The sequence below is a fragment of the Molothrus ater genome, chromosome 35 (assembly GCF_012460135.2).
Source record: "Molothrus ater isolate BHLD 08-10-18 breed brown headed cowbird chromosome 35, BPBGC_Mater_1.1, whole genome shotgun sequence".
NCBI lineage: Eukaryota > Metazoa > Chordata > Aves > Passeriformes > Icteridae > Molothrus > Molothrus ater.
Window position 1 is genome coordinate 837,627 of NC_071662.1, and position 27,521 is coordinate 865,147.

At 51.3% G+C, this 27,521-nt stretch overlaps 1 protein-coding gene and 1 pseudogene across 1 annotated transcript; both read right to left on the reverse strand.

The window, feature by feature from the left end:
- The window catches only part of LOC118700713 (zinc finger protein 271-like), a 342,045-nt pseudogene that overhangs the window by 53,792 nt on the left and 260,732 nt on the right, over positions 1-27,521 (reverse strand).
- Positions 13,267-14,181, reverse strand: LOC118700732 (olfactory receptor 14J1-like). Its single transcript, XM_036405324.1, has one exon. The coding sequence runs from the start codon at positions 14,179-14,181 to the stop codon at positions 13,267-13,269; it is 915 nt and encodes a 304-aa protein (XP_036261217.1).

Below are 27,521 nucleotides of genomic sequence, written 5' to 3' on the forward strand. Positions count from 1 at the left end.
TCTCCTCGCTCTCAGAAGTGGTCCTGCAGAACAGGCGAGGACTAGATCTCCTGTTCATGCAGCAAGGGGGCCTGTGTGCCGCCTTGAAAGAGGAATGTTGTTTCTACGCTGACCACACAGGAGTCGTTAGAGACTCCATGGCAGAACTCCGAAACAGACTGGCTCAGAGACAGAAAGACAGGGAAGCCCAACAGGGCTGGTTCGAATCCTGGTTCAATCAATCACCATGGTTAACCACCCTAATTTCTACCCTTGTAGGTCCATTGGCAATGCTGCTTTTAGCTATTACCTTCGGGCCATGCCTGCTGGACAAGCTAGTCTCATTCGTTCAGGCCCGACTAGAATGGACTAACATCCTGTTCGTGGGACAGCAACACTTACTGTGAATTCAATAGAGAACACTGCCAGTCACGAGAAACTTGCCTGGCAGAAACTTACTCAGGTTTCCCAAGACCCTTTTCCCTAGTCAGATCTCAACCTCCTACCTCATTTCAGTGCCTATGTATAAGACTACCTCGTTCATTTGTGAAAGAGGGGGGGGAAGTGTAGTAGGCATAGGGACAGGCGTTCGGAAGATTTCGGGCTGTGACGGAAAATTACAGGAATCCTTCTGCCCCTCTCCCCATAGATAAGGATCACCCTTGGAATGTAGCCAGACGTGTAGCCCCCCTAACCTATGCATGCCAGTAACTTTCCACTCCATACTAACCCTAGAAAGTATAGCCAAACCCCTTTCTGACGTAGAGAAGCCCCTTAGTCCATAAATACCCTCGAGACCCCTCAATAAACGCCTTTAACTGTCCACCACATTGGTGTCAGCGTCCGTTATTGGCCACGAGGGATCCCAAGGGGAAGATCACGGTGCTGGACTCCGATACCAGGTCATCGCGGCCTTCACAAGAAGGCAACAAACAGCAGCACAAAGTTCCTTGGTAAGAGTCACTCTGCTCCTGACTGGACACTTCAGGCACACCAAAGAAACAAAGCAACAACAAAACCAAACAAAATCCAGGCAATCAAACCAGAAATGCGCCGAGAACTGTCCCTGTGTGTGTGTGACACAAGGACAGTGAGTACAAGGATAAAAGGAATACGGCCCAATAGGTTAACAGAGCTCAAAATTAACAGGACTAAACTGATACCTTAACATTAACTGATACCTTCAACTTCACAATTTAGCAAAAGGACAGCACTTAACAGTATTTAACCTAACTTATAACCTATGACTTTGCAATTTAACAGACGAATAACATTTAACAATATTTAACTTAGCTAATAACTTAACAACTGAGTAAAAGAACAACTCTTAGGAGCATTTAACTTAGTTTAGACCTTGTGACTTTACCTTACTGATATCTGGATATCTGACTGACTCAGCTATCCAAGGCACTCAAACCCCTCAGAGAGCAGCATTTCTGCCACATTTCCCCAGCACGGGCACTCCTGTGTGCACACAGACACAAAGAGTCAGTGCAAGGCACCTGTGAGCAATTCCCCTGAGGGCAGGAAATGCTCCCTGTGGATCCTTTGGCATCGCCCCAGCAGGCCAAGGGTTGAGCCTGGAGGAATGGGGGGATCGGCCCAGGCTCCGTCGTTGTTGGAGATCCCCGAGTGCAGCAAACGGGAGAGTTCCCGGTTGGGAGAGGCCCCACTCAGAGGGAGTCGCTGGCCCAAGAGAGCTCCAAGGGCCCCTTTTGGAGCGCTGTTTATAGGGCCCCAAGAGAGGGGCTTCAGTCCCAGCAATGGTTCATCCTGGCCGCACTTGGCATCAACAGCTTTCTTTGGCAGGGTGAGAACAGGGATGTTGTGCCACTGAGGGAACAAAACCAGTTCCCAGGGCTGCTGCTACAGAAAGCAGGAGCTGGTTGGGCAGCAGCAGTGCCTGGAGCAGACAGTGTTTGTGATGAGCTGCAGAGGAGCTGAGCCCAGGGGCTGTTGGCCAAGGCCGAGCCCCAAGGAGCATTTCTCAGCTGGCAGGGTGGCCTGAGAAGGGGAGGGGGGAATGCAGCAGCACAGGGCCCATGGAACCAAGGGAGCATTGTGACACTGTGGGGCCCTGTGACACCAAGGGACCATTGTGACACTGTGGTGCCTCATGGAACCATGGAGAACACTGTGACATTGCTGGGCCTCATGGAACCAAAGGGACTGTACTGACGCTGTGTGGCTCCAAGGAATGTCGGGATCATTGTGACACTGAGAGGCCCCATCAGACCAAGGGTCCACTGTGACACCATGGGACCTCATGGAACCGTGGAGACCATTGTGACACCTTGAGGTGTCATGGGACCAAGGGGCCATTGTGACACTGCGAGACCCCCATGGAGCCAAAGGTCCATTGTGACATTGCAAGGCCTCATGGAACCATGGAGACACCATTAAGACACTTCATGACCTCATGGAGCCAAGGGGCCATTATGACACTGTGGGGCACCATGGAACCAAGGAGACCATTGTGACACTGAGGGGGCTCATGGAATCCTGGAGACCATCGTGACACTATGAGGCCCCATGAAATAGGCAAAGCATTGTGACACTGTGAGGCCTCATGGAACCAGTGAGACCATGGTGACCCTGGGGGTCCCCACACACCCCAGAGGACCATTGTGATACTGTGGGGCCTCATGAAACCAAGAGGCCTTCATGACACTGCAGGGCTACATGGAACCAAATGTCCATTGTGACATTGCAGGGCCTGGTGTCATCAGTGGTCCATTGTGACACTGGGAACCAAAAGAGACCATTGTGACACTGCACGGCTGCATGGAACCAAAGTTCCACGGTGACACAGAGGGGCTCCTTGTCATCAATGTCCATTGTGACATTGTGGAGCCAAAGGAGACTATTGTGACACCAAAAACCCTCACAGTTCAAAAGTCCATTGTGACACTGCAGGGCCTTCTGGAAACTTGGACCCACTGCAACGCTGTAGAACCCCATTGAACCAAGGGTCCATTGTGACACTGCTGGATCCCATGGAGTTAAGGCACCATTAAGACATTATGGGGCACCATAAAGCCAAGGGAACATGGAACAGGTCTGGCTGGTTTGGCCTCCCAGGGACTACCTGACTGGTCTAGCTGGCCATGGCATGTTGAGGGGCTCTTCTCATCTGCTGCTGAAACCCTGGAGCTCCACGCTTTCATTCCTATGGGAAAGAACTATCCTTCTCAGCCAGGTGCCCATGGCCAGAATTGGGATTTCACCTACAACATTCCCTATTGTGACAGACTGGAGAAGATTGTTGGGTCAAAACAGTTCATGTGTGGGGGAGGAAGGGGCAGGTTCAGCCTTGCCCTGCCCTGGAGCCCCAGCACTGCCCTGCCCTGGAACCCCAATCCCCCCAGAGCCTCTATCCCAGCCCAGCAGTGGCTGCCAGTCCCTGGCACAGCACAGGCAATGCTCCACAGCCACCTCTGCAGCCCCAGCCCAGCTCCTGAGGGACCAAATGAGCCCAAGTCCCACCCGGGGGAAGGGCCCAGGAAGACCAAGGGGTATTGAAGGCTGACCACAAGGCGAGTACACATCTTGACCCTACCTCCTCTTGGAATTTCCATCTGAACACTGCTGGAATTCAGGAGTAGGTAGCTGTGTGTGTGCTTCTCTGTATATTTTTTGTTTTTCTCTGTCTGTGTCTATTTCTTCTATTTCTGTTCTCTTGCAAATCTTGAGTAAGTTAAAACTGAACAGGCTTAGAGTTTGTGAAGGTAAATGGTCCAATTTAAAGCTTTGATAAGTGGTTTTTGTTTTTCATTGAATGTCATATCAAACCATTTGCCAAGCTTCCATAATTTTCTCATATTACTAGTAAAGGCTGTTTAGATCTTTTGAGCTCCTGAGGATCTCTTGTCAGAATTTCTCCAGTGTGTCCCACTCAGAGGACACAAACAAATGTAATTCCTTTAAAATGTCTCCGTGAGAGAATTGTTTCCAGATGGAGGGTCAGAGCTTGTGTGTCCTGCTTGGCAAAGCCCAGGCAGCGCTTTCCCAGCCACATTCCACACTCCATTGCCCAGCTGGAGCCGCTGGTGCCTCTGAGTTGTGCTGCCCCAGCCCCAGGGACGCTCTCCTTGTCTGCCCATTCCCCCACGGTCTCTGGGCAGGGATGGCCTCACTGGGGGCTGCTGACATCCTCAGCAACTTGGAGGCTGCTGCTGAATTTCACTGCTCCAGAGGCTTGTTCAGCCTTCAGCTCTTCAGTGCAGGAATTCAGTGTCCCAGGGCTCATGAACATTCAGAACACCTGAACAAGCCAAGCCTCTGGGAATCATTTGATTTAATTTTCCAAGTCACTTGTTCAGCCTTCAGCTCTTCAGTGCAGGAATTCAGTGTCCCAGGGCTCATGAACATTCAGAACACCTTAACAAGCCAAGCCTCTGGGAATAAATTAAGTGTTCAAATCTTTTGTGGTTAATTTGACAGAATTCATTAGTGTGTTCAAAGTGAATGCATTACATTTAAAAAGACAGTGAGAAAACATTTTTTAGGTCCTGTTAAGGATTTTTTCCTATTCATAAATCGATATGTGCAATCTCCAATTGACACTGAATCCAAGTACCTCCTCATGCAGTTGGAATGGATATGAAAATCAAGACCCTTCCTGGCTGACAATCAATCAGACTCTGTCCCTACCCCCACCCCACCATTTCCCCCATCCAAGCCCTGGCACTCAGAGCAGCCTTGTGCAAATCTGAGCTCCCTCCAGCCCAGGCTGCACCTGCAGCTTTCAGCTCTTTGGCTCCAATTCCCACCTGATTTCCTTGCAGTAGGAGCTGCCCGAGACACAGAGGGATGTTCATTTCTTGTCAGTCAACAAAGCCAAGGGAAGGCACAGCTCCATCAAATGCCAAAGTCATTCCTCTGCTGGATATTAAATCCACTTTGCACAGCAGACAGTCTCAGAGCAATGGAAAACACCTTCTGTGCCCAGCACAGATCCCAAGGTCCCCCCAAGCCCTCCCTGCCCCGATTCTGACCAGATTTGCTCTTTGCACACATGAGTCACAGGCTGAAGTCAGGAGCTCCCTCCATGCCCAGAGGGAGAAAAGGAGAGAAAGGGGATGAAGAGCTCTCCTGTGCAGAGCCAATGTCCAAGTGCAGCCCCTGCAGTGGGAACCACAACTCATCAGGTTTGTGTCCTTTGGGCTCAGGGCCTGGTGACACTCAGAGGCACAGAAAGGTTTCTTGCCAACAAACACAAGAAGAACATTTGAACAATTTAATAACCATCAAAGCCCTTCCCTCAGCTCTCTGGGATGTCCCAGCAGCATCTGACATGTCCACCATCCCCAAGGGATGTCCATACACGAACAACTTCACACAAAGATAAAGGAAAAGGTAATTCTGTATAAGATGGAAATGCAAATAAGATGTTGACTAATAAAGTTTTTTTTGAACATCAGGAAACTGGGCAACTTCCTGTTGCTCATAGCATGAAACCAGTTGGTTGAGAAGCATATGAATTACCAGAGAGCACCCGGAGAAGGAAATCAAAGAGCAGTAGGAAGCACATAGATCCACCTACTCTAAATGAAGAGATGTCCTTTGACATTGACATTTAAACAAGAGACCTGTAAATACCTGAAGGAAGAGGGAGAGAAAACAATGAACAGAATATTGGTGACACCAGTAGAAGGCAAGATCAATGTTTCTCCCCCTGCCAGCAGTACACCTCCAGGAAATTCCTGTTCCTTGTGGGAAAACTTGGCCATTTCTTAAAAAGTAATCAAATGACCCAGATAATAAAGATTTGCTTGTATATTATCAAACCAACAAGTATTAACACCTGTGCCCCTTCCAGGCAGACATCAGCTGTGTGCCCATGGACAGGCTGTGCCACTTGTGCCCTGAGCTGCCCAGCTGGGATTGGATCTCTCCGAGAGCACCTGAGGGAGAGCAGAGCACCTTGCAAGCTGCAGGGCCCTGACAGCCCCGCAGGGTTCCTGTCCCATCAACATCTGCTCTGCTCCAGTCTGAAACAGGGCCCAGCATGGTGCCAGGATCATCAGAGAGCTGAGGTGTGTGCTGGAATTCAATGGCCTCCCCATCCCGCAGCAGCCCTGCATTTCCCTGCTGCAGCCTTGGTCTCCAGCCCAGCCATGGAGGCTCTTTGGGCTCTGGAGTGTTGCTGCAGCCCCCAAGGGCAGCTGAGCTCTGCCTTTGGCACAGCCAGGCCTGGCCAGTGCAGGCCATGCTCAGCAATTGCTTGTGTGTGCCTGGCCTTGCTGTCAGCCCCGGCAGCGGCTGCGTGGCCCCTTTGTGGCCCTGTGCTGTCCCAGCCATGGTGGCCCAGCCCCTGGGCAGGCCCAGCCCAGGCCAGGAGCATTGCGGCTGGGAACGGCCCCTGTGCCGTGGTGCCCACAGCAGCCTTGGGGCTCTGTGCCCCATGGCCTCCCTGCTGGGCAGCCTCTGCCAGCTCCTGCAGAGACCGTGGCACCTGTGGGGCTGCACAGACAGCCCTGCCCTGGGCTCTGCCGGCCTCTGGGCCAGCAGAGAGGCAGCCAGGGCTGGCCATGGCCGGGAACAGGCCCTGAGCCCCGCAGCAGGATGGAGCTGGGCCACAGCCAAACTCAGCCCAGGCCAAAGCTGGGCTCAGCAGCCAGGGCTGCCAATGCATGGGCACAGAGGCTGGCACTGACAAATGTCCTGGACCCCCTCCCTGCTCTGTCCATGCCACCAAGGGCACAGAGCAGCCTCCTCTCTGGGCCACTTGCCTGTTTGCAATGCCTTGCACAGGCGCTGGCCCTGCCCCACAAGGCCTGGCCTGAGTCCTGCCCCTGCACGCTCAGCCAGGCTGAGATGGACACTGATGGTTTCTGGGCCAGGCTCTCGGAGCCCGGCCCAGCTCCCTGCAAGCTCTGCCAGCTGCCCTGGGCTCTGGGCAGCACCAAGGGCCTCTCTGAGCCCAGCCCAGCCCAGCCAGCTCTGGCCCCACAGCTCTGCTCAGGCCAGGCTGCTCTGGGCACTGGCCCCACGGCCTCAGCCCCTGCCAAGGCCACAGCAGCAGCTGCAGCTGCCACAGGACTCAGCCCCAGCCATGGGGGAAGGTGCTTGGCCAAGGCCAAAGGAGGCTCCCTGGCTGCCCTGCTCCCCTCGGCCTGAGGTGCAGAGAGCTCTGCAGCCCCTGCTGCCATCCCATCTGCCCAGGGCAGCACAAGAGCCCCGGCCTTGGTGCCCTCAAGAGCTGCTCCTGCTCCAGGCCCAGGGTCCATCCCAGAGCTGGGTCAGCCACAAAGCTGTGCCCATTTCTGTTCATTGCTGCTCTGATGGGCATTGATCCTCAGCCACTCGGAGGCTGCTGATGAATTTTACTCCTCCAGAGACCTTGTCTTTTTTGAGCTCTTCAGTTCAGGAATTCAGTGAGAAAAGCTCATAAATATTGGTTTGAAACACCTGAACAAGAAAAGCCCATGGGAATAATTTAAGTTTTCAATTGTTCTGTATTTAAATAGACATTTCAGAAGTGTATTCAAAGTGAATATGCTATATTGAAAATAATGCGGAGAGAATTGTTTTGCCTGTTGAAGTTTTCTTTTCCTGTTTATAGATTGATATCAGCAATGTCCAATAGATATTGGCCCCCAGCACCTCCTCATGCACTCTGAACAGATATGAAAATCAAGACCCTTCATGGCTGACAATCAATCACACTTTGTCCTTATCCCCTCCCCACCATTTCCTTCACCCACCCCCTGGCACTCAGAGCAGCTGAGGAATGGACTCACATCCAGGGGTGTCCCCAGGGCTCAGGACTGCGGACAGACCAATTCAATCTCTTTACTGCTGATCTGGATGAGGCCATCGAGGGCACCCTCAGTCAGTTCCCAGGTGAGCCCAAGCTGGGTGGGAGTGTGGCTGTGCTGGAGGGCAGGAAGCTCTGCAGAGGGATCTGGACAGGCTGGAGCCAAGGGCCCAGGACAATACGATGAGGTTCACCAAGGCCAAGGGCCGGGTCCTGCCCTGGGCTCACAACCACCCCAAATCCCTGGCCATGCCCTGCCTCTGATCCCCACAGCCTGTCCTGTTTCCTTCATCCCTCCTTTGCCAGGGACTTTCTGGGACAAGGGAGCTCTGCTCTGGGGATGGAGGGAGGTGCAAGTGCAGCCACTGGAGTGGGAACCACAGCTCATCAGGTTTGTGTCCTTTGGGGGTCAGGAACTGGTGAGACTCAGAGGCACAGAAAGTTTCTCTTCATGGCCAACAGACCATGGTTGACACAATTTAATAACAATCATGCTCTTCCCTGAGCTATGTACAATGTCCCAGCAGCATCTGATGAGTCCACCATCCACAAGTAACTTCCATACTAAAAGTAATTCTGGACAAACATGGTTCTGTGAAAGACATAAACACAATTAATTTCTTGTATCAGGATGCTCGCCCTGGAGTGGGGGCAAAACAGCTCCAACAATTCCTGATTTGCAAAGCTGTCAGTGGTGGATGGAGAAGGGAGGTCAGGCTGCTCTTGGTGTTGAGGAAATGCTGAAACCAGCCTGACTCATTTCATCTCCTCCTGTCCTGGCTGATCTCCCCTCTTTCCCCTTCCACCCATTGGCTTTTGTCTCCCACCAGGCCCCCGGTGAAGAGCCTGGCTCTGTGTTCTCCATCCCCTCCTCGCTGGCACTGCCAGCCTTCCCTGCTCTGGGCTGGACAAGCCCAGCTCCCTCAGCCTCTGCTCACAGCCCAGGGGCTCCAGCCCCACCTTGGAGGCCCTTCCCAGACCCTGCTCCAGCTGCCAGACATCTTTCCTGCCCTGGCCAACCCAAACCAGGCCACAGTGACCTGGATAATCCATGCCCTTGATGTCCTGGTCACACAGCCCTGGCCCCTTGTCCCCATGTCAGGCTCTGGGGTGGATCCTGTGGAACATCCTTTTCTGGAGGCTGTGGCTCCAGGTGGGCCGGGGGGATCCCGGGGGACAGGGACCCCGCTGGGCATGGACAGCATTGGACTTGTTGGGAGAAACTGTGAGGGGGAGCTGGGGCAGAGTGACCAACCCAGTGACCTGACACAGCCCTGCTGGGATGTCACACAGCCCCTCTGGGATATCACAGCCTGCACTGTGAGCTTTCAGCCCCTTCTCTAATGTCACACAGCTGGTCTCTGATGTCACAGCCAACTTTGTGATGTCATAGACTGCCTCTGTGATGTCAGACCTCTGCCCTGTGATGTCACAGCTGGCTCTGTGATGTCACAGAGGCAGTCTATGATGCCATAGCTGCTCAATGACCTCATATATCTCATTCTGTGATATTATACCCTACTCTGTGACCTCATGTTACCAGATGATCAATTCCCTACACAAGGTGAGCTGACACCTGGAGCTTGTTCTCCACATCCCCAGGCCCATGGAAACCACACAAGGCCCATTGTGTGAGAAGGGGAACTGGAAGTTCAGCAGCCTCAGGGTCCTGCCAGCTCAGCCAGGCCCACTGGAACATTGGGGTCCACGACCACCAGGGACCACCAGAGAGACCCCCAGGACAGAAGAACACATGGGTACAGGGGAAGGGGGAATATGCTAATGATTTTGGGGAAATGATTATCATCTGTATGTTTAGTCCAGGACAATCAATGAATGTGTGTGCAAAATATAGAAATAAACAGAAACTTTCCTGTACTCAGCCTGCACAGCTTTGGGAGGAGCTCTCCCCCATGCATCCAGCTGAAAAAAGAATGCTGCTTCTTAATGCTACACTGGTGTTAAGGAGTTTTCTGTTTTACTGAATTTTTGGTAACACTCCCACTGCCAAGGAAAGCTTTGTCTGCTGCTGTTCACAAACAGAGAAGGGCTGGGGGCAGATGTGGGGCTCAGAGGCTGCCTGGGGCACAGTGACCATGAAATAATCAAGTTTTCAATGTTCTGCGAAAGAAGGAGGGGAAGCAACAAAACTTCCGCACTGGAATTAGGAAGGGCAGACTTTGGCCTGTTTAGAATGCTGATTTGGGGAATATAAAATCAGGTACTGACTTTTTTAAAAAGAAACAGCCCTTTAAATCAAAGGGGTCCAGGAAGGACACACATTTCAAGAAGGTTATCTTAAGGGGGAAGAGCAGCCTGTCCCAGTGTGGCAAAAGATGAGCTGGTGATGAAAATGACTGGCCTGGCTGCCCATGGAGCTTTGGTGGGAAGTCAACGGAAGGAAGCGTGAGCATCACCTCTGGACACAAGGTCAGGAAACTTAGGCAGTGTTTAAGGATGTTATTAGCTTATGCAGAAAGAAAAGGAAAGAGGTGAAACCTCAATTAGAGTTTAACCTGTCCACTTGTGTGAAAAATAATAGAAAATGTGTCTATAAATAAATTAATTGCAAAATGTGGGATAAGGAGAACTCTATTCTTTATTGGATGCAGTGGAGAATATAGTAAAGGAAGATAAAGAAAAGGCTGAGCTACTTAACACCTTGTTTGTCCCAATTTTCAATATTAGGACAGGTTGTCCTCAGGACAAGTGTTCTCCTGAGCTGGTAGATGGGCACAGGGAGCAGAACAGCCCCCTGGAATCCAGGAGGAAGCAGCTGGGGACCTGCTGAGACACTCAGATGCTCACAGGTGTATGGGATCAGATGGGATCCATCCCAGGGGGATGAGGGAGCTGTGGATGAGCTCCCCAAGCTGCTCTCCATCATTTACCATCAGTGCTGGCTCAGCAGGGAGGGCCCAGAGCACTGGAGGTGCCAGTGTGAGCCCATCCCCAGGAAGGGCTGGAAGGAGGAGCTGGGGAACTCCAGGCCTATCAGCCTGACCTGGGTGCCTGGCAAGGTTATGGAACAGATCACCTTGAGTGCCATCACAGGGCACCCACAGGATGGCCCAGGGATCAGAGCCAGCCAGCGTGGATTTAGGCGTGGCAGGTCCTGCCCAACCAACCTGGTCTCCTTTTATGCCCAGGTGACCCACCTGTGGATGGGGGAAAGGCTGTGGATGTTGTGTGCCTGGATTCCAGCAGAGCCTTTGACTCTGTCTCTGACAGCATTCCATGGAAAAGCTGCAGCCCACGGCTTGGGCAGGTTCCCTCTTCGCTGGGAGATTTAAGAGCTGGCTGGAGGCTGGGCCCAGAGAGTGGTGGGGATGGTGCTGCACCCAGCTGGTGTCCAGGCACTGGTGCTGTCCCCAGGGATCTGTGCTGGGCCCAGTCCTGTTTAATATCTTCACTGATGATCTGGGTGAGGGGATCGAGTGCAGCATTCACAAATTGCAGATGGCACCAAGCTGGGTGTGAGTGTGGATCTGCTGGAGGGCAGGACAAGAAGACACAGCCTTAAGCTGCACCAGGGGAGGCTCAGGCTGGACAATAGGAAGGAGTTCTTCACAGAAAGGGTGAGTGGGAACTGGAATGGGCTGGCCAGGGGGGAGGTGGCAGAGTCACTGTCTCTCTCCAGTGGCACTCAGTGGCATGGTTTGGGTGACAAGGCAGTATTGGGGCATTGGTTGGACTTGATGATCCCAAAGGTCTTTTCCAGCCTATTTGATTCTGTCATTTTGTGATGATTGGGACACTCTGTGGCCATTGTGACACCCTGGGGCCCCGTGGAACCAAAGGGCCACGGTGGAACTGCAGCACCAGCGAGAACATTGTGACACTGTGAAGCCCCATGAAACCAAGGAGTCCATTCTCACATTTTGGGGACCCATGGAACCAAGGAGACCAGTGTGACAGTGCAGGGCCTGATGTGACCATAAGGCCATTGTGACACTGAGGGGCTCCGTGGAACCAAGGACATCTTTGCAGATGTCACCAAGCTGGATGTGAGTGTTGATCTGAGGGAACATAGGAGTGGTCTGCACAGGAACCTTGGTAGGATGAATCCAACACGGTGAGGTTTAACAAGTCCAAGTGCCGGGCCCTGCACTTTGGCCACAACAACCCCTGCAGCACTACAGGCTGGGGACAGAGTGTCTGGAGAGCAGCCAGGCAGAAAGGGACCTGCAGGGACTGATGGACAGCAGGCTGGACATGAGGCAGCAGTGTGCCCAGGTGGGCAAGAAGGCCAATGGCTCCTGGCCTGGATCAGGAATGGGGTGGCCAGCAGGAGCAAAGCTTTTGTGCCAGCACTGATCTGCCCCCAGCTCTGCACACAGACGTTGCTGCTGCAGCTCCAGAGAAGGGAACACAAGGGGATCTCTGGAAAAAACTTTGCTGGGAGGTCCTTTTCTTCCTTTAAAACCACACGGAGTCCAACCCCTCACTGACACAGTCTGTGGCCATGGGGAAGATGGAGAGAAACAAAATGGGAAATGGCAAAACCAATGGCTTTTCTTTGTGGACAATATTAAAAAACTGAAACATGGGGAAAAAAAGAACAAACCCACAACCAAACCCAAAAGAATTATCAAAGGTGATTTATATTACATGGCCTGTCCCTGCTGCAGCCCCGGCACTGCCACCCCCAGGGCTGTGCCCGGCCCCGAGAGCACTCAGGCCCTGCAGCAACACCAGGGCCACCAGGGCAGCGGGGCAGGGCCACGGCAGCAGCACTGGCAACACCAAGTGCTGCTGCTGCTGCTGCTGGGCACAGCTGCTGGGCCAGCACTGATCTGCCCCAGCTCTGCACACAGACATTGCTGCTGCAGCTCCAGAGAAGGCAACAAAAGGGCATCTCTGCAGAAAACTCTGCTGGGACATCCTTTAGTTCCTTTAAAGCCACCGAGAGCACAGCCCCTCATTGACACAGTCTGTGATCACAGGGAAGGTGGAGACAAACAAAAGGGGAAATGGCAGAAACAATGACATTTCTCCGTGGACGATAGAGTCGGGCTTGACAGCTAACTTACAAGCAAAGCTGAGGTATAAGATGAAATAACAATTGATGATTTTAGAGTGTATCCATAGCAAGAAAGGAGACAAAGCATTAGCATGGAAATAGATTAGAAGAGATACATGTAAATTTTTGTTAGGTAGACTAGATGCATAAGTAAATTTGTATGCATAGCTTATTAATTTTCTGTAAAACTTTTGCCAAATATATTGATACTCATAGCTTTGTTCTAATGAATATAATAAGTTATTGTGATATAATTAATGACTTAAAATGATGTTTTCTTAAAAGTATATAAACTAGAGAACATGAAATATAAAAACATTTTCTTCTTTGACCCTAATCACGTGTGTGTAGGTCACATCCAATCTAACAGTATCAGAAAAGATTAATAAAGTAAAACAAAGAAAAAGAACCTCCAAAATGAAACCAACAAGAAGTATCAAAAACAACTTTTATTACAAGTGATTTGAAGAAATTCGCCAGCAGTTTAATGTTTCCAAAACCATCAAGTCATCAGTCTCCACACTGCAGCCTTGAGCTCCTGGTTCCTCAGGCTGTAGATGAGGGGGTTCAGGGCTGGAGGCACCACTGAGTACAGAACTGACAGGGCCAGATCCAGGGATGGGGAGGACATGGAGGGGGGCTTCAGGTGAGCAAATGCTGCAGTGCTGAGGAACAGAGAGAGCACGGCTAGGTGAGGGAGGCAGGTGGAAAAGGCTTTGTGCCGTCCCTGCTCAAAGGGGATCCTCAGCACAGCCCTGAAGATCTGCACATAGGAGAAAAAAATGAACACAAAACAGCCAAATACCAAACAGCCACTAACAACAATGAGCCCAAATTCCCTGAGATAGGATTTGGAGCAGGAGAGCTTGAGGATCTGAGGGATTTCACAGAAGAACTGGCCCAGGGCATTGCCATGGCACAATGGCAGGGAAAATGTATTGGCCGTGTGCAGCAGTGAATAGAGAAAGGCACTGGCCCAGGCAGCTGCTGCCATGTGGGCACAAGCTCTGCTGCCCAGGAGGGTCCCATAGTGCAGGGGTTTGCAGATGGACACGTAGCGGTCGTAGCACATGATGGTCAGCAGAGAAAGCTCTGTTGCGATAAAGAAGAGAAAGAAAAATACTTGTGCAGCACATCCAGTGTAGGAGATGTCCCTGGTGTCCCAAAGGGAATTGTGCATGGCTTTGGGGACAGTGGTGCAGATGGAGCCCAGGTCAGCGAGGGCCAGGTTGAGCAGGAAGAAGAACATGGGCGTGTGCAGGTGGTGGCCGCAGGCTACGGCGCTGATGATGAGGCCGTTGCCCAGGAGGGCAGCCAGGGAGATGCCCAGCAAGAGGCAGAAGTGCAGGAGCTGCAGCTGCCGTGTGTCTGCCAATGCCAGCAGGAGGAAGTGCCTGATGCAGCTGCTGTTGGACATTTGTGGGTGCTTTGGCATAGGGATCTGTAAAAAACATAAACATGGAATAGTTTGGTTTGGAGAAGACTTGAAATATCCCAGCACAGCCTGGGGGCACTTTCCCCCCACTTCCTTCCCAGGGCTCTGCTGCCTGGAGCTGTCCCTGCCAGCAGCTGCTTCCCTGTGCCCGGGGCTGGGCCCTGCCAGTGCTGCCAGAGCCCAGCCCAGCCCTGGGGGCTCAGCTCTGCCCTGCAGAGCCCTCCCAGCTCAGGCACTGCCCAGGGGCAGCTCTGGCTCTGCAGGCTCTGATGGCAACGTCAGAGCAACCCTGAGGAGGCTGGCAAAGCGGCTCTGACGCTGCGTCTAAGGGCTGATTTCTGTCACTGCTGAATTTATTCAGATATGAGAGAAAATCTACTTTTATTTTTCTCAGCCTGAACTGAGAAATGAATATCTATGTGCAATTTCCCATCTAGGCAACCCAGAGCAATAGATTAAAAAAGCAGGATTTTCCCTTTTCTCCGGCCTGGGCTTTGCTGTTCTCCCGGTATAATCTACTTGGAAATGTTCTGCAGTTAAATGCCATGCTAGGAGCAGTCCTGAACAATGCAGCATCCTCCCCACACAAGGAGAACACTTCCAAGCCTCACCAGCTGTCTCCCTCCACCCAGATCTTGTCCCCCAGTGCTGGGAGCAGCTGCCAGGGCTGTCTGAGAGCTGTCCCTGGCAGGCAGCAGAGTCCCTGCCCCAGCACAGCGCCCTGGGCTGCAGGACCCTGCTCTGCAGGACAGCCCTGGGCACCCCTGGCTGCTCTGCACAAGAGACAAGCAGAGAATGTACTCACAGGCTCTGCAGGCATTGGCATGTTCCAGCTGCAGGAGATGGCTCCAGGAGCTGCAGCTGCATTGTCCTGCAGCCAGAGGTTCCTGTGCCAAGGGCTGGCAGTGATTGTGCCCCAGGCACTTCTCAGCCCCTTCCCAGCCCTGACTGATTGAAGCTCTCTGTGCCTCTGTGCTGTGCCCGGGCTGGCTGCAGGCAGCGTCCCAGCCCTGCTGGGCTGGCAGAAGAGCTGCTCATCAAGAGAAATGTGCTTTTGAAGCTCTTCTTGGTGACCAGGAGCTGCCTCTGGGCCAGGAGCGCAGCCCAACTCAGCAGCACAGACACAGCACAAGGACTTTAATCAGCCTCTGGGGCTTTGTGCTCAGGCCCTGGACATCAGTCCCTGAGAGGCAGCTGAAGATACCTCTGCAGAACTCCAAGGCAGAATCCAACTCCAATCTTTCTTGGACTTTTAATGGGTCCCAGAGAGGGACACGACTGAGCAAGTGTCCCCAGGCAGAGCAGAGAACTGCAGGCAGTGATGACAGGTGGGGACAAAGAGATGCCAAGTCTTGGTGGCCTGGGGCACAGCAGGGCCTGTCTCAGCAAGGGCTGGGAGGAGACACCTTGTCCTGAGGCCCTGGGGCCTCCTGGCACAGCCCCAGCCAGGCTGGGCACTGTCAGCCCCTTGTGCTGCCCTCAGCATCCCCCCCTAGCCCACATCCCAGTGGCCCCAAGGATCTGCTGCAAGGAGTCCCTGGGGAGCCTTGCTCAGCAATGGCCCTGGGGGCTCCTTCATGCTCCCTGCAGGGACTGCAGGTTTTTCAAAGGACTTGGGGTTTGGCTTTTTACTTGGAGTCTCTGAGAGGTCTCTGCAATCATGGCCTCCAATTATCTGCTGTAATTAGTCCCTGGAGAGGCTTTGTCAGTAACAACACTCAGTGGGCTCATTAATGGTTGAAGGTACTTCAGTTATTTTAGGATACTTGGTGTTTCCCTTTTGATGCAGACTCTGTGAGAGGTTTGTGCAATCATGGCCCCAATTATCTGCTTTAACGTGTCCCTGGAGAGCTTTGTACTGACATTCAGTGGGGCTCATTAATACTTTCAGATACTCAAGGTTTTTAAGGTACTTTATGGATTTAAGAATACTTTTAGGTACTTTTAAGGATTTTCCTTCCCACATTGAGTCTCTGAGAGGTTTTTTGGCCATCCTGGCCTACAATTCTCTCCTCCAAGGAGTCCATGAGGAGTCTGTATTGGGTATCTTCCCCCTCTCTGTTTTACAACAAAGATGGAATTGAAAGAATTTTGTAAGACTTTCTAAAAGTATTCAGACAAACATGGGACAATTAACAATACAATAACAACAACTAAGAGAATTAATAGTCCTGTTTTAGTAGATATCATCCAACCCTTCAGTCCCTTGGATTGGAAGAGTTTATTGACCCAGTCTTTGTTTTCTACTTGAAGCTTCTTGAACCCTTCCTTCAGTACCTGAATGCTCTTGTGGATTGACTCGCTGTGGCTGGAGAGGTTCATGCAGCACATGCCCTCAGAGTCTACACAGCCATGCCCATGTGCCCAGAGTAAAAACTCTATCGCTGTTCTGCAAGGTGGCGTGTCTGATGGTCTCTGTGTCTGAGAGCAGCCACTCAATGTGAGGGAGGCAGCATTGGTTTGCTTACTCAACAGGCACCCAGGATGGTCTGAGTGCCCTAAAGCTTTAGCTGCAGCCACCCAAGGTAGTCCAAATTTGGGATGCTACCATCCAATACCTGGATTAAAGCTTGCAAAGCCATCTCTTTGATATCATCCCATACTTCTCTGGGGATACCTGCTGCTTGATCATCTGGTAGGCTGTGTTGTCCTTCTCCAGCTGGATGGTTGATTGTCAATTCCACCCTTGCCTCATTATTAGCATAGTCTGCTATTAATTGATTTAGTAAACACTTCCATCCCCCTTCCTACAGGGTGTATTCTGTAGGTGACAACAACATGGTCATAATATATTTTACATCAAAGGGGGTTAAGACATGTGCTGTAAACATGGCCCTCCTTAGGCCATTAAAACAAGGTAAGTCCCTCCTATGGTCTTTAGCTGCCCTACACAGATCCTTGATTTCCCCGTAAACCAATGGCTGACACCTGTGATTCTTCCCCCTTCTTCCATACCATACCAGGGCAATGAGGAGTTTCAAGGTTATTTTCCAGTCTTCTTCCTTAACTGGAGGTGTGGCCCAGGGTGGAGAGGATGATTGACAGTGGGGGCGTGTCCTGCAGTTGTGGGGGTGGAGTCTGGAGGTTCGTTCAGGGCGGAAGAGAAGGCTGTGGTAGCAGGAAGTGGAGGAGCCAAGATGGAGGGAGGATGGTTGGGCTCCCGAGCCACATTCAGGCTCCTTCCATATTGAGTCTCCAGGCCATGATACTCCAAGACAGCATGGCCATTGCCATCTTGGACCATCGTGGAAGGTCTGAGAAAGGCAGGTTTGAGGGGAGGTGCCAAGTTAGGAGTGACCAATGGATTGAGTTTTCAACACACTGCTTGCTGGTGAGGGGTCTCAAGGATGGTGTGGAAGATGGGGAGCATGTGGGATGCAATGGGGTCACTTTTGATCGAAAGGTTGTACAATTTAACTCCCACTGAGTCCCAAAATTCAATGGTATGGATTTCGTCAGCAGAGGCGTCTGGAAAATTTTTAATGATCCACCTCATGATTGATTTTAATTCGTTCTTTGAAAATATTATGTCATGATCAGTGAGAATCAAAGCACCCATATACGCTCCTTTCTACTTTGGACATCTGGCTGCCCATTTTTCTCTTTCTCCACCTTATGGGGAAGAGCCACTAGAACACCCCAAATCACTTATGGGACATGGGTGCATATTGTAAAACACAGTGGCAAAATGGGCAATAAATGTCTTGCATTTCCCCAAACCCACCTGCAATCCTATGCAGGTGAAACCGTCGTTTCCCTGTCAATGCTGGGCAAGGTCACTCGAAGCAACGATGAATCCGCCGGGCCTGGCACAATCCAAAATCCCGGGGAGCACTGGCCTATCCATCAGCTAACCCCAGCTGACGTGACTGACACAGGGAGCCCTGAGTGTCATGGTCCCTGTTCGGGCGCCAAAGGTCACAATGAAGGTGGCTGTGACAAACCTCTCTGGTTCCCTGACTTCAGGGCAAGGGTGACGGAAATGAAAAGGAGCAGGATCAAAGAAATTGTTTAAAAGGAACTTTATTAACAGGGTGAAAAACAATAAACATGGAGAAGTCAAGAACAGTATGAGGGGCAGTATCCAAAGACCCAAGACAAAGGGGAGCAACAACATGTACACTTGGGGGTAGAACACTCTAGAACAATAACCCTATAGGGAAACAAGTAACCAATAGGGGAGGAGAACTTGGACAACTGAGCATAACAACACTAAAGGCTTCTTGGAGACCTTTCAAGCTCACCCTAAGTTAAACGAATGATTCCCAGGGCTTGAAACTCATGCCAAATTCTTTTGGGGTAAAGTCTGTCTGACTCTGAGTTACAGCTGGGCTAACTCCCACACCGCTGCTTTGCTCTGGCCCCTTGGGACCATGTGGCCCAACAGAGCCACAATGATGTCCTTGGTTCCACGAGGCTCCACAGTGTCACAATGGTCCCTTGGATCCATGGTGCTCTGCAGTGTCACAATGGCCCCTGCATTTCACAAGGCTCCCAAAGTCACATTGGTCTCCATAGGAAGGAAACTATCGAGCCCCCATGTTTCAGGAGCTGATGAACAGCAACCACCAGAGGCCATGGCAAGCCTGACCTGTCTGTCCTGGCAGGTTTACTTGGAGCAACCTTGGATATTTGAAATTATGAATGTGGAGTCCTAATTTCAGACATTTGTGCCTGGAGAAGGATGATTATTTCCATACAAAGAAAAGCACAAGAGCCCTTTCCAGTGTTTAGAAAACAGGTGAGTTCTGGCACTCAGGAGTTAAAGATCAGCCAGACCTGTCTGTCCTGGCAGCTTTTGTCTGGCAGTAATCCTTGGATACACAGAAATTTAGAGGTGGAATCCTAATTTTGGCCATGGATGCCTTGAAAGATGGACAGTTCTTTTCCATAGAAAGGAAAGCCCAGAGCCCCAGTGTTTCAGGGGCAGGTGGGAGTGGCCTTCCACATTCCAAGGTCAGCCAGACCTGTCAGGTGACCCCTGGGTGGCCAAGGCAGCCACACCTGTTTCATGTTCCCATTGGTTCCACAGGGCCCTGCAGTGTCACAATGGCTCCTTGCTCCCATGATGCCCTCAGGTGTCATAATGGCCCCTTGATTACACAGGTCCTTAAGGATCCTAATGGTCTCCATGGTTCCACAAGGCCCCACAGTGTCCTAATGGTCTTTGGGTTCCATGAAGCCCCTCTGTGTCACCATGGCCCCTTGGTTCCATTTGGGCCCAGTAGTGCAACAATGATTCCCTTGGTTCCACAAGTTCCCATAGTGTCACAATGGCCCCTTCCTTCCATGAGGCCCTGCAGGATCACAATGGTCTCCATGATTCCATGGGGCCTTGCAATGCCACAATGCTCTCCATGGATCCACGGTGCTCTGCGGGATCACAACGGCCCTTTGGCTCCACGAGGCCCTGAAATGCAGCAGTGGCCTCTTGGTTCCACAAAGCCCTGCTGCTTCACACTGGCCCCTTGGGACCATGCGGCCCAGCAGAGCTACAAAGATGTCCTTGGTTCCACGAGGCCCCACAATGTCACAGTGGCCCCTTGGATCCATGGTACCCTGCAGGGTCACAATGTTCCCCTTGGTTCCACAAGTTCCTACAGTGTAACAGGTTCCACAAGGGCCTGCAGTGTCACCATGGCCCATTGGTTCCACAATGCTCCGCAGTGTCACAATGGTCTCCATAGGAAGGAAACAAGTGAGCCCCAGTGGTGCAGGGGCAGATGAGAGGCAGTCACCAGAGGCCAAGGCTGGCCAGACTTGACTGTATGGGCAGATTTTCTCTGGGAGTAACCCTTGGATATAGAGAATTTTAGATGCAGGATTCCCATTTTGGCCATGGGTGCCTAGACAAGAAAGACAGTTCTTTCCCATAGGAATAAAAGCACAGAGCCCCAGTGCTGCACAGTCAGATGGAAAGTGGCCCTTGACATGCCAAATTCAGTGGGACCTGTCAGACAGCCCCCAGGAGGCCAAACCAGGCAGACTTGTCCCATGTTCCATTGACTTCATGGGTACCCACACTGTCACAATGGTCTCCTTGATTCCATGAGGTCTGGCAATGTCACAATGGCTTCTTGTTTTCATGAGCCCCAACAGACTCACAAGGGTCCATTGGCCCCACGCAGCCCCACTGTGAAACAATGGCTCCTTGTTTCTATTTTAAATCAATCACAATCAAAGCCCAGTTTGATCACTGATCCTTGCTTCCATAGGGCCCATGATTTGCACAATGGTCTCCTTGATTCCATGATTCTGGGATTCCACAGTCTCACCATCGTTTCCTTGGATCTCCATTGTCACAACTGAGCCATGGCTCCATGAGGTTCTGTAGTGTCACCGTGGTCGCTGTCAGAGGCTGGATGAGATCCATGTCCCGAGACACCTTGGGATTCTCAGAATGCCCATGTGGGGCCAGGGCCAGGTCAGGCCTTGGTTTGTGGTGGGACAGAGCCCCGCCTCCAGCCCTGGCCTGGCAGAGGTGTCAATCACACAGCAGGGGCGGTGCTAACCCAGCTCTGATTGGCTGAGCTGTCAATCAATCACCCACCAGCAGCTGGTGCTACCCTGGCTCTGATTGGACAAGCAACTGGCAGTCCCACCCCAGGGGCGGGGCCATGAAGGCCCAGGGGGTTAAAAGCCGGAGCACGAGGCCAGCCCAGGGTGTGGATCCTGCCTTTCGCTGGGGCTCCTCTGTTGGTGATGCTGGAACCCCAGCAGTTGGTACCCATGTGTGTGTCTTTCTCTGGATCATCTGTCTTTCTGTTGTTCTCTATTTCTTTTCCTTAAAATCCTTCTTACCTGGCACATTTTTGGGTAACTTCACATGTTATGGGTTTAAGGATTTTAGCTTAAATGTGTATGAATCCAGGGCACAGGAAATATTTCGCTGTCTACTCTGAGGGGTCCTGACCCCCAGAGAAACACTGCCCTCACCCATGGAGAGAACTTCCAGGACTTTGAGACAGATTAGAATTCACCAAAATGTGAAATGGATCAGAGGATAGTATAGTATGTCCCTTGGGTGAGATATTTAGGTTTTGGGATTTTTAGTATGGTGTAGATAGGAAGAAAGATGGAGGACATGGGGTGTAGTCCCTGTCTTCTTCTTCATCTACTCCATTTTCTGCAGTGTTGCTGGCACAGGGTGATTGGTCAAGGAAAGCACAGTGCAAAGGTTATTAGGACAGTCAAGAGATGAGTTTTTGCTAGATAAATGGAAAAAATGTATGTTTTCAGAGTTTATTGGATGAGACAACTTTAAAAGACCTTGAAACCGAACATTTTGGGGCCATTTTGCAGTGCTTTTCCAGCGCACTGAGCCTGGTGCGGACAGCAATACCAAATTTTAGATAAGATAACAATAAATAAGAAACTGAAGATTGAAGAAGTCCCGTGCATCTCCTTTTACTGTCACAGAACTGGCACAGGAGGGTTTCTTCCATCCAGGGAGCCCCCAAAAAGGCCCAATGTAAAACAAACATCAATAACTGGTGCTCTGACAAGGTTTGTAATAAGTTGCTTTTTCCATAAACTTGATTATTGAAGGGTGTTTTCTTAATTGGCAAATCATGTGAAATGTGTTGACTAAATGACCAATGAGGTCCACCTGTAGAAAACCAAGGTATAAAAGAAGAGGATTGAAAGTTTCCAAGACTTCCTCCAGAGAAGACCACAACCTCCTCAGTGGAGGGAACCATGCTGTTGTCAAAGGCACTTGGGGTCAGAAAATAGTGCCTAAACCCACTCTGTCAAAATATTGTCACATTCTGGTTAAGAAAATTCTGAGAGATACCTCTGTCGCAATTAAGGTGGTAACAAGATCAAATCCAAGGTGGATTTTATTGAATAATAAATGTGAGGTAGAGAGAGAAATGGAAAGAAAGAGAAAAGGGGGGGAGAGCAAAGGAGTGACAGGGACAGAGACCTCTCCTGGGGCAGGGCAAGTGTGACATTGTCCCCTGTGTGTGTGGCCTTCCCGGGGTGGGGGTTTTACACCTGAGCCAGTTTGGGTAAGGGGGGTGGTGTTCACCCCCTGAGCAGGGATTCTCCCACTGTTTCAGGTTGCAGTGTAAGATGGAACCAAATGCATGTTTTCAATCCCCATCCTCATCAACTGCTATAAACAGGTGGGGCAGTGTTCTTCATCTCTTCCATGACTCAGCCCTGATAACGCCCTCCAGGGGAGATATCTTCTGTGAATGGGCCATTGAGTGTCACTGCAGGACTGATCAAATTCCATCATCCCATTGTGGGATGCTCCGCCCAGGGGGAGGATCCAAGCATTCCTACCTGGATATAAGCTCAGGCTGGCAACACCAGGAGCACCTTGCCTACTGGATTCCCAGAGGACAAGAGCTCCAGAACCAGCCCTGGACCTTCAGAGGAAGACCAGACCCTCCTACAGCATCACTGCTCGGACAGAATCACGTTCATCACTCCCACAGGACTGCAGCCACCATTTAATGGGACTGCTGCCACCACCCTGAGCAGCAGGGTGTCAGGTTATATCCTGACTCTGTCAATTTAAGGCAGTGTTTCTGTATCATTGCCTTGATCTAAATTTTCTTATTAAATTGTAATTCTGGTTTAGACTCTCCCTCAGGTTTGCCTTCAAACCAGAACAAAAGACAATGTGTGCACCCTTTGTTTTCTTCCCAAAACAGGATTTCCTATTCCCAAACCTTGACTCAATGGAGGAGGAAGCTGCAAGGAAGAGGAAGGAGCCCTGGGATAGCCAGGCAGGTGAGGAGGAAGTCAGTGCCCCTTTCCCCCTCTCTCCTGCTCCATCTCCCAGCCCAGCACAGCCCCCGGCTGCAGGACAACCCTGCTGCCAACCCCGTCCTGCCAGGGATGCACTGGGGGGATCTCCTTCCCCTTCCCTCTGGCACGGAGGCAAATCCCATCCTCTCCTTGTCCTTCCTCCCCCAGAGAAGAAGCTGAGGATGGAGACCAGGGAGGACAAATCCCCACAGCAGAACCACGTGGGAGAGGCCATTTTAAATGGCTCCACAGTGCAGAATTCCAACGTGGAGGAAAATCCCAGAGATCCCACAGGAAGAGGGGCTGCAAACCCAGCCCAGTGTGCTCTGAGGGGGAAAGACCCACCCTGAGCAAGGAAAGTGGAGAGAGCTTCAGCCAGAGCTCAGAGCTGGTGGCCCAGGAGCAGCTTCACAATGGGGAGAAGCCCCACAAGTGCTTGGAGTGTGGGAAGAGCTTCAGGCAGAGCAGCACCCTGATCAGCCACCAGATGATCCACACTGGGGAATGGCCCTACGAGTGTGGGGAGTGTGGGAAGGGCTTCAGCTGCAGCTCCGCCCTCATCATCCACCAATGCATCCACACTGGGGAGAGGCCCTACGAGTGTCCCCAGTGTCAGAAGAGTTTTCAGACCTGCTCCAGTCTCCACCTGCATGGGCGAATTCACTCAGAGGAGAGGCCCTTCCTCTGCCAAGACTGCGGGAAGGGCTTCAAGCACAGCTCCACCCTCATCACCCACCAGCGCATCCACACTGGGGAGAGGCCCTACGAGTGTCCCCAGTGTGGGAAGAGCTTCACCAGCAGCTCTCACTTGACCAGACACCAACGGAGCCACCAGTAAGGAAAGGCCTGCAAATGCCTCAATTGCAGGAACAGCTTCATGCACCACTCCAGCTTCATCCCCCATGGCAGAAGCCACATTGGGAAGAGCCCTGGTGATCCATGTTCCCCGTGATCCATGCTGGGAAGACACCTGTCCCTTCTCCTGCCCCTGCCAATGACACGATGTGGAATGGAAGAACCTGAGGGTCTGGCCATGGCCCTGTCATTCCATTCACTTCCACCTCAGAACATTGCCGGGGCAGGGAAGGGACTCTCGCTCTTTCTCTCTCCCTGAGGAGAAGGGTGTCCTTTCCAGGCAGGAAAAATTGTGGCCAGGCAGACCCAGTGAGTTGTGTTTTGATTTTCCCTGAAAACAGTTATATTTATCCATTCTGTTATCAATATCGTTTCTGCTCCTGTTTGTTTCCTTATCTCCTTGCTGTTCCCAATAAATTGTTCTTATCCCAGCCCAGGATTTTTGCCTTTTGTGCTTTCCATGGGAGGCAGGAGGGCAGCGAGGGCAGCGAGGTTTTAGCGGGAGCAGAAAATTGGGGAATCCCATTGCTGAAGCCCGGCCCGTGGAAACCGAGCATCCCAGCTGGTGGCAGCCCTGGTGGCCATGGCAGCAGCCTTGGGAGTGGGTCCCTGGCTGGGGCTGTGGGAACCTCTTCCCTCTGGTGCCCAGGGACAGGAGTGGAGGGAGCGGCTGCAGCTGAGTCGGGGCAGGCTCAGCTTGGATGTCAGGAAAAGGTTTTTGCCCAGAGGCTGCTGGGGCCCTGGCCAGGCTCCCCAGGGAAGGCTCCCAGCTCCAGGGCTCTCTGAGCTGCAGCAGCATTTGGCCAGCGCTGCCAGGCCCAGGCTGGCATTGTTGGGGTGTCCTGTGCAGGGCCAGCAGTTGGACTGGAGGATCCTGATGGGTCCCTCCCAGCTCAGCCAATTCTGTGCTTCTGGGATCCCATCAGCCTGGGGATGGGGCTGCCAATGGTTGCCATGGCAATGGGCTCTGGCTGCAGGCCTGAGCTGGTGTCCATGGCAACCACCCCTGGCATGGGGTCTCCATGGAGCTGCCAAGGGACTGACCATAGCAACAGGGGGCTGGTGATGATTTCCATGGAAACTGACTATAGCAACAGGCTCCTGGTGATGGTTGCCATGGAAACTGACCATAGCAACAGGGAGTTGGTGATGGTTGCCATGGAAACTGACCATAGCAACAGGGGGCTGGGGGTGGTTGCCTGCTCAGGATCAGAGTTGTCACAGGCCATCAGAGGGGTTCCATGGGGACTTTCCAAGAGTCTCCCGGCTCTTCCAGAGCTGGAATGTCACAGGCAGAGACAGGGGCTCCATGGAGACCTCCCAGGGCTTTCTAGGGATGGTAAAGAGCCCTGTGGTCAGAGGCAGTCACAGCCATTCCATGGTGACATCCCAGGGCACCTTGGGCTGCAAAGGCACCCATCTGTCACAGGCACTCACGGGGGCTCCACGGTGACATCCCAGGAGTCCCCAGGCTGCCAAAGAGCCGGGATGTCCCAGACACTCACAGGGGTTCCTCTCATGGGCACAGTGGGAGCTTCAGGCAACGTTTAATATTAGAGAAGCTCCTGTTGGGTTACGAGGTGCAGAAAGGAGCCCCAATAGCCCCCACAGATCCCCAAATGTCACCTTTGAGTCAGAGATGACACAGACCCAGATCAGAAGGCTAAGGGCTAAAAGCCACCTCTTTTTTCAATCCTCTTCTTTTATATCTTGGTTTGCTACAGGTGGACCTCACTGGTCATTTAATCAACACATTTCACATGATTGGCCAATTAAGACAACACCCTTCAGTAAACAACTTTATGGAAAAAAGTCAACCTATTTCAAACATTGTCAGGGCACCAGTTATCGATGTTTGTTTTATGTTGGGCCTTTCTGGGGGCTCCCTGGATGGGGGAAACCCTCCTGTCGCAGTTCTGTGCCAGGTAAAAAGAGATGCATGGGACTTTTTCAGTCTTCAGGTTCTTGTTTATTTTTATCTTTTCTAAAGTTTTGCATTGCTGTCCACACCAGGCTCAGCATGCTGGAAAAGCACCGCAAAATGGCCCCAAAATATATGGTTTCAACATCTTTTATAGTTGTCTCATCGAATTAACTCTTAAAACATACATTATTTCTACTTATCTACCAATACCTCTCCCCTTGACTGTCCACATGACCTCTGCACTGTGCTTTCCTTGACCAATCACCCTGTGAATTAAGAGTTTAAAGAAACTGCAAGTGTTAAAATCTAGAGGAAGGTTAATATAGTCGGGGGGGGAGAGTATTGCGAGAGAAGTAGAAATAATAAGGGATAGTTAATTATTAGCAGATAAAGTAGTTAAGTCCAGGGCAATATCTCTGCCTGTCAGAAATCACCTGCCTGTCTTTACTATGTTTCAAGAAGCAGGGTGGGATGTGGATTGAATTGTGGAAGAGGACTGTGGCCTGCACCTGGGCCCTGAAACTTGAGCTGTAGCCATGGGGTTGGAAAGCCTGCCAACAAGTCATACGTAAAAAGGTCAAATTGAGGAAGACATCTTTGCCTTCATCAGAAGGAGACCACTCCCATTTTAAAACCTCCCGACCCATTTGAAGTGAAAGACTGCACAAGCGTGAAGGAACTTTGGACTCAATTAGAATACTTTTTAATATGAAGTGGGGATAGGCAGTGTTAGGTAATGAATATGTATTAGGCACTTTGGAAATTATATGAATATATAAGACTTTTTCAGATAAATAGAGAGCCAGAGCCTGTAATTCTTTGCACATGCCTTTGGGAGATTACTCTGCTTGTATCTGGTGCTGTCAATAAGCACACCACTTTCTAACTTTAACTGCTTGGGGAGTTCTATTCCACACCTCATTTGATGACCGTGGCAGGACACTTCTCTGCCCCGGCGAGAGCAGCCAGGCTGAGCACGTCTCTGGGCACCCCCAGGATATTCCTTTCCTGGAGGGACCTACACTCTTGGCTGTTCATTGCAGGGACAGACAAGAACTGCTGGGACTGCGGATAATGGGCACGTTTAAATCTGTGTAAAGTAATCCACAAGCCGCACGCAGGGGAAGGGCTGTTGGTAAGCCACACAGAGACATCCTGCACACAACGTGAGCCTGTACAGTTTCCCTTTGGGTTTGTTGCCGGCAGAAGGATTTTCTGTGTTGATAAGGACCCGCTAGCAATTCTGGGGGTGAATTGAGCAAATTCTGGTTTATTGCTGCTATTTGATTGTGTGTTGTTATTTTGATTGTGTTTTGATTTTGATGTGTTTGTGTGAGCTGATTGGTGAGGTGAATGTGGGTGAATGCTAAGGTGCTGTATGCTGTGTGTTGAGAGGAGGTGAACACTTTATCCCTTGAGATGCCCCTCCCCAGTGATTCTGTGTGTGGACTTTTTAGTTGCAGGGGATGGTATTCCCTTTAGGACCTGGTGGTTGGGTTTATCTGGTCCCTGCCAATGTTTTGGGTTTGGGTTTCACCAATGCCCTGCCTCTGGAACTTGAGAGGCAAGGGTTGGATGCTGTAACGCGGTATCTTTGTGGTCCCTTTTTGAGGGGTTTGTGAAGCCATAATGCCTTTATTTTCTTGGGTTTATTTGGTGTGGTTTGGGGTTTTGATGGTTTGTGTGTATTTTTAGTACAATACTGCCATACTGCCATCTTGTGTCAAAAGTTATAATGGCAAAAACCTGGTAATTTTTGCTTTGTGCAGCTGTGATTGTT

What these genes read in the sequence shown, in the direction of transcription:
- LOC118700732 (XM_036405324.1), bottom strand. Translation starts at nt 14,181, where the DNA reads ATGTCCAACAGCAGCTGCATCAGGCACTTCCTCCTGCTGGCATTGGCA.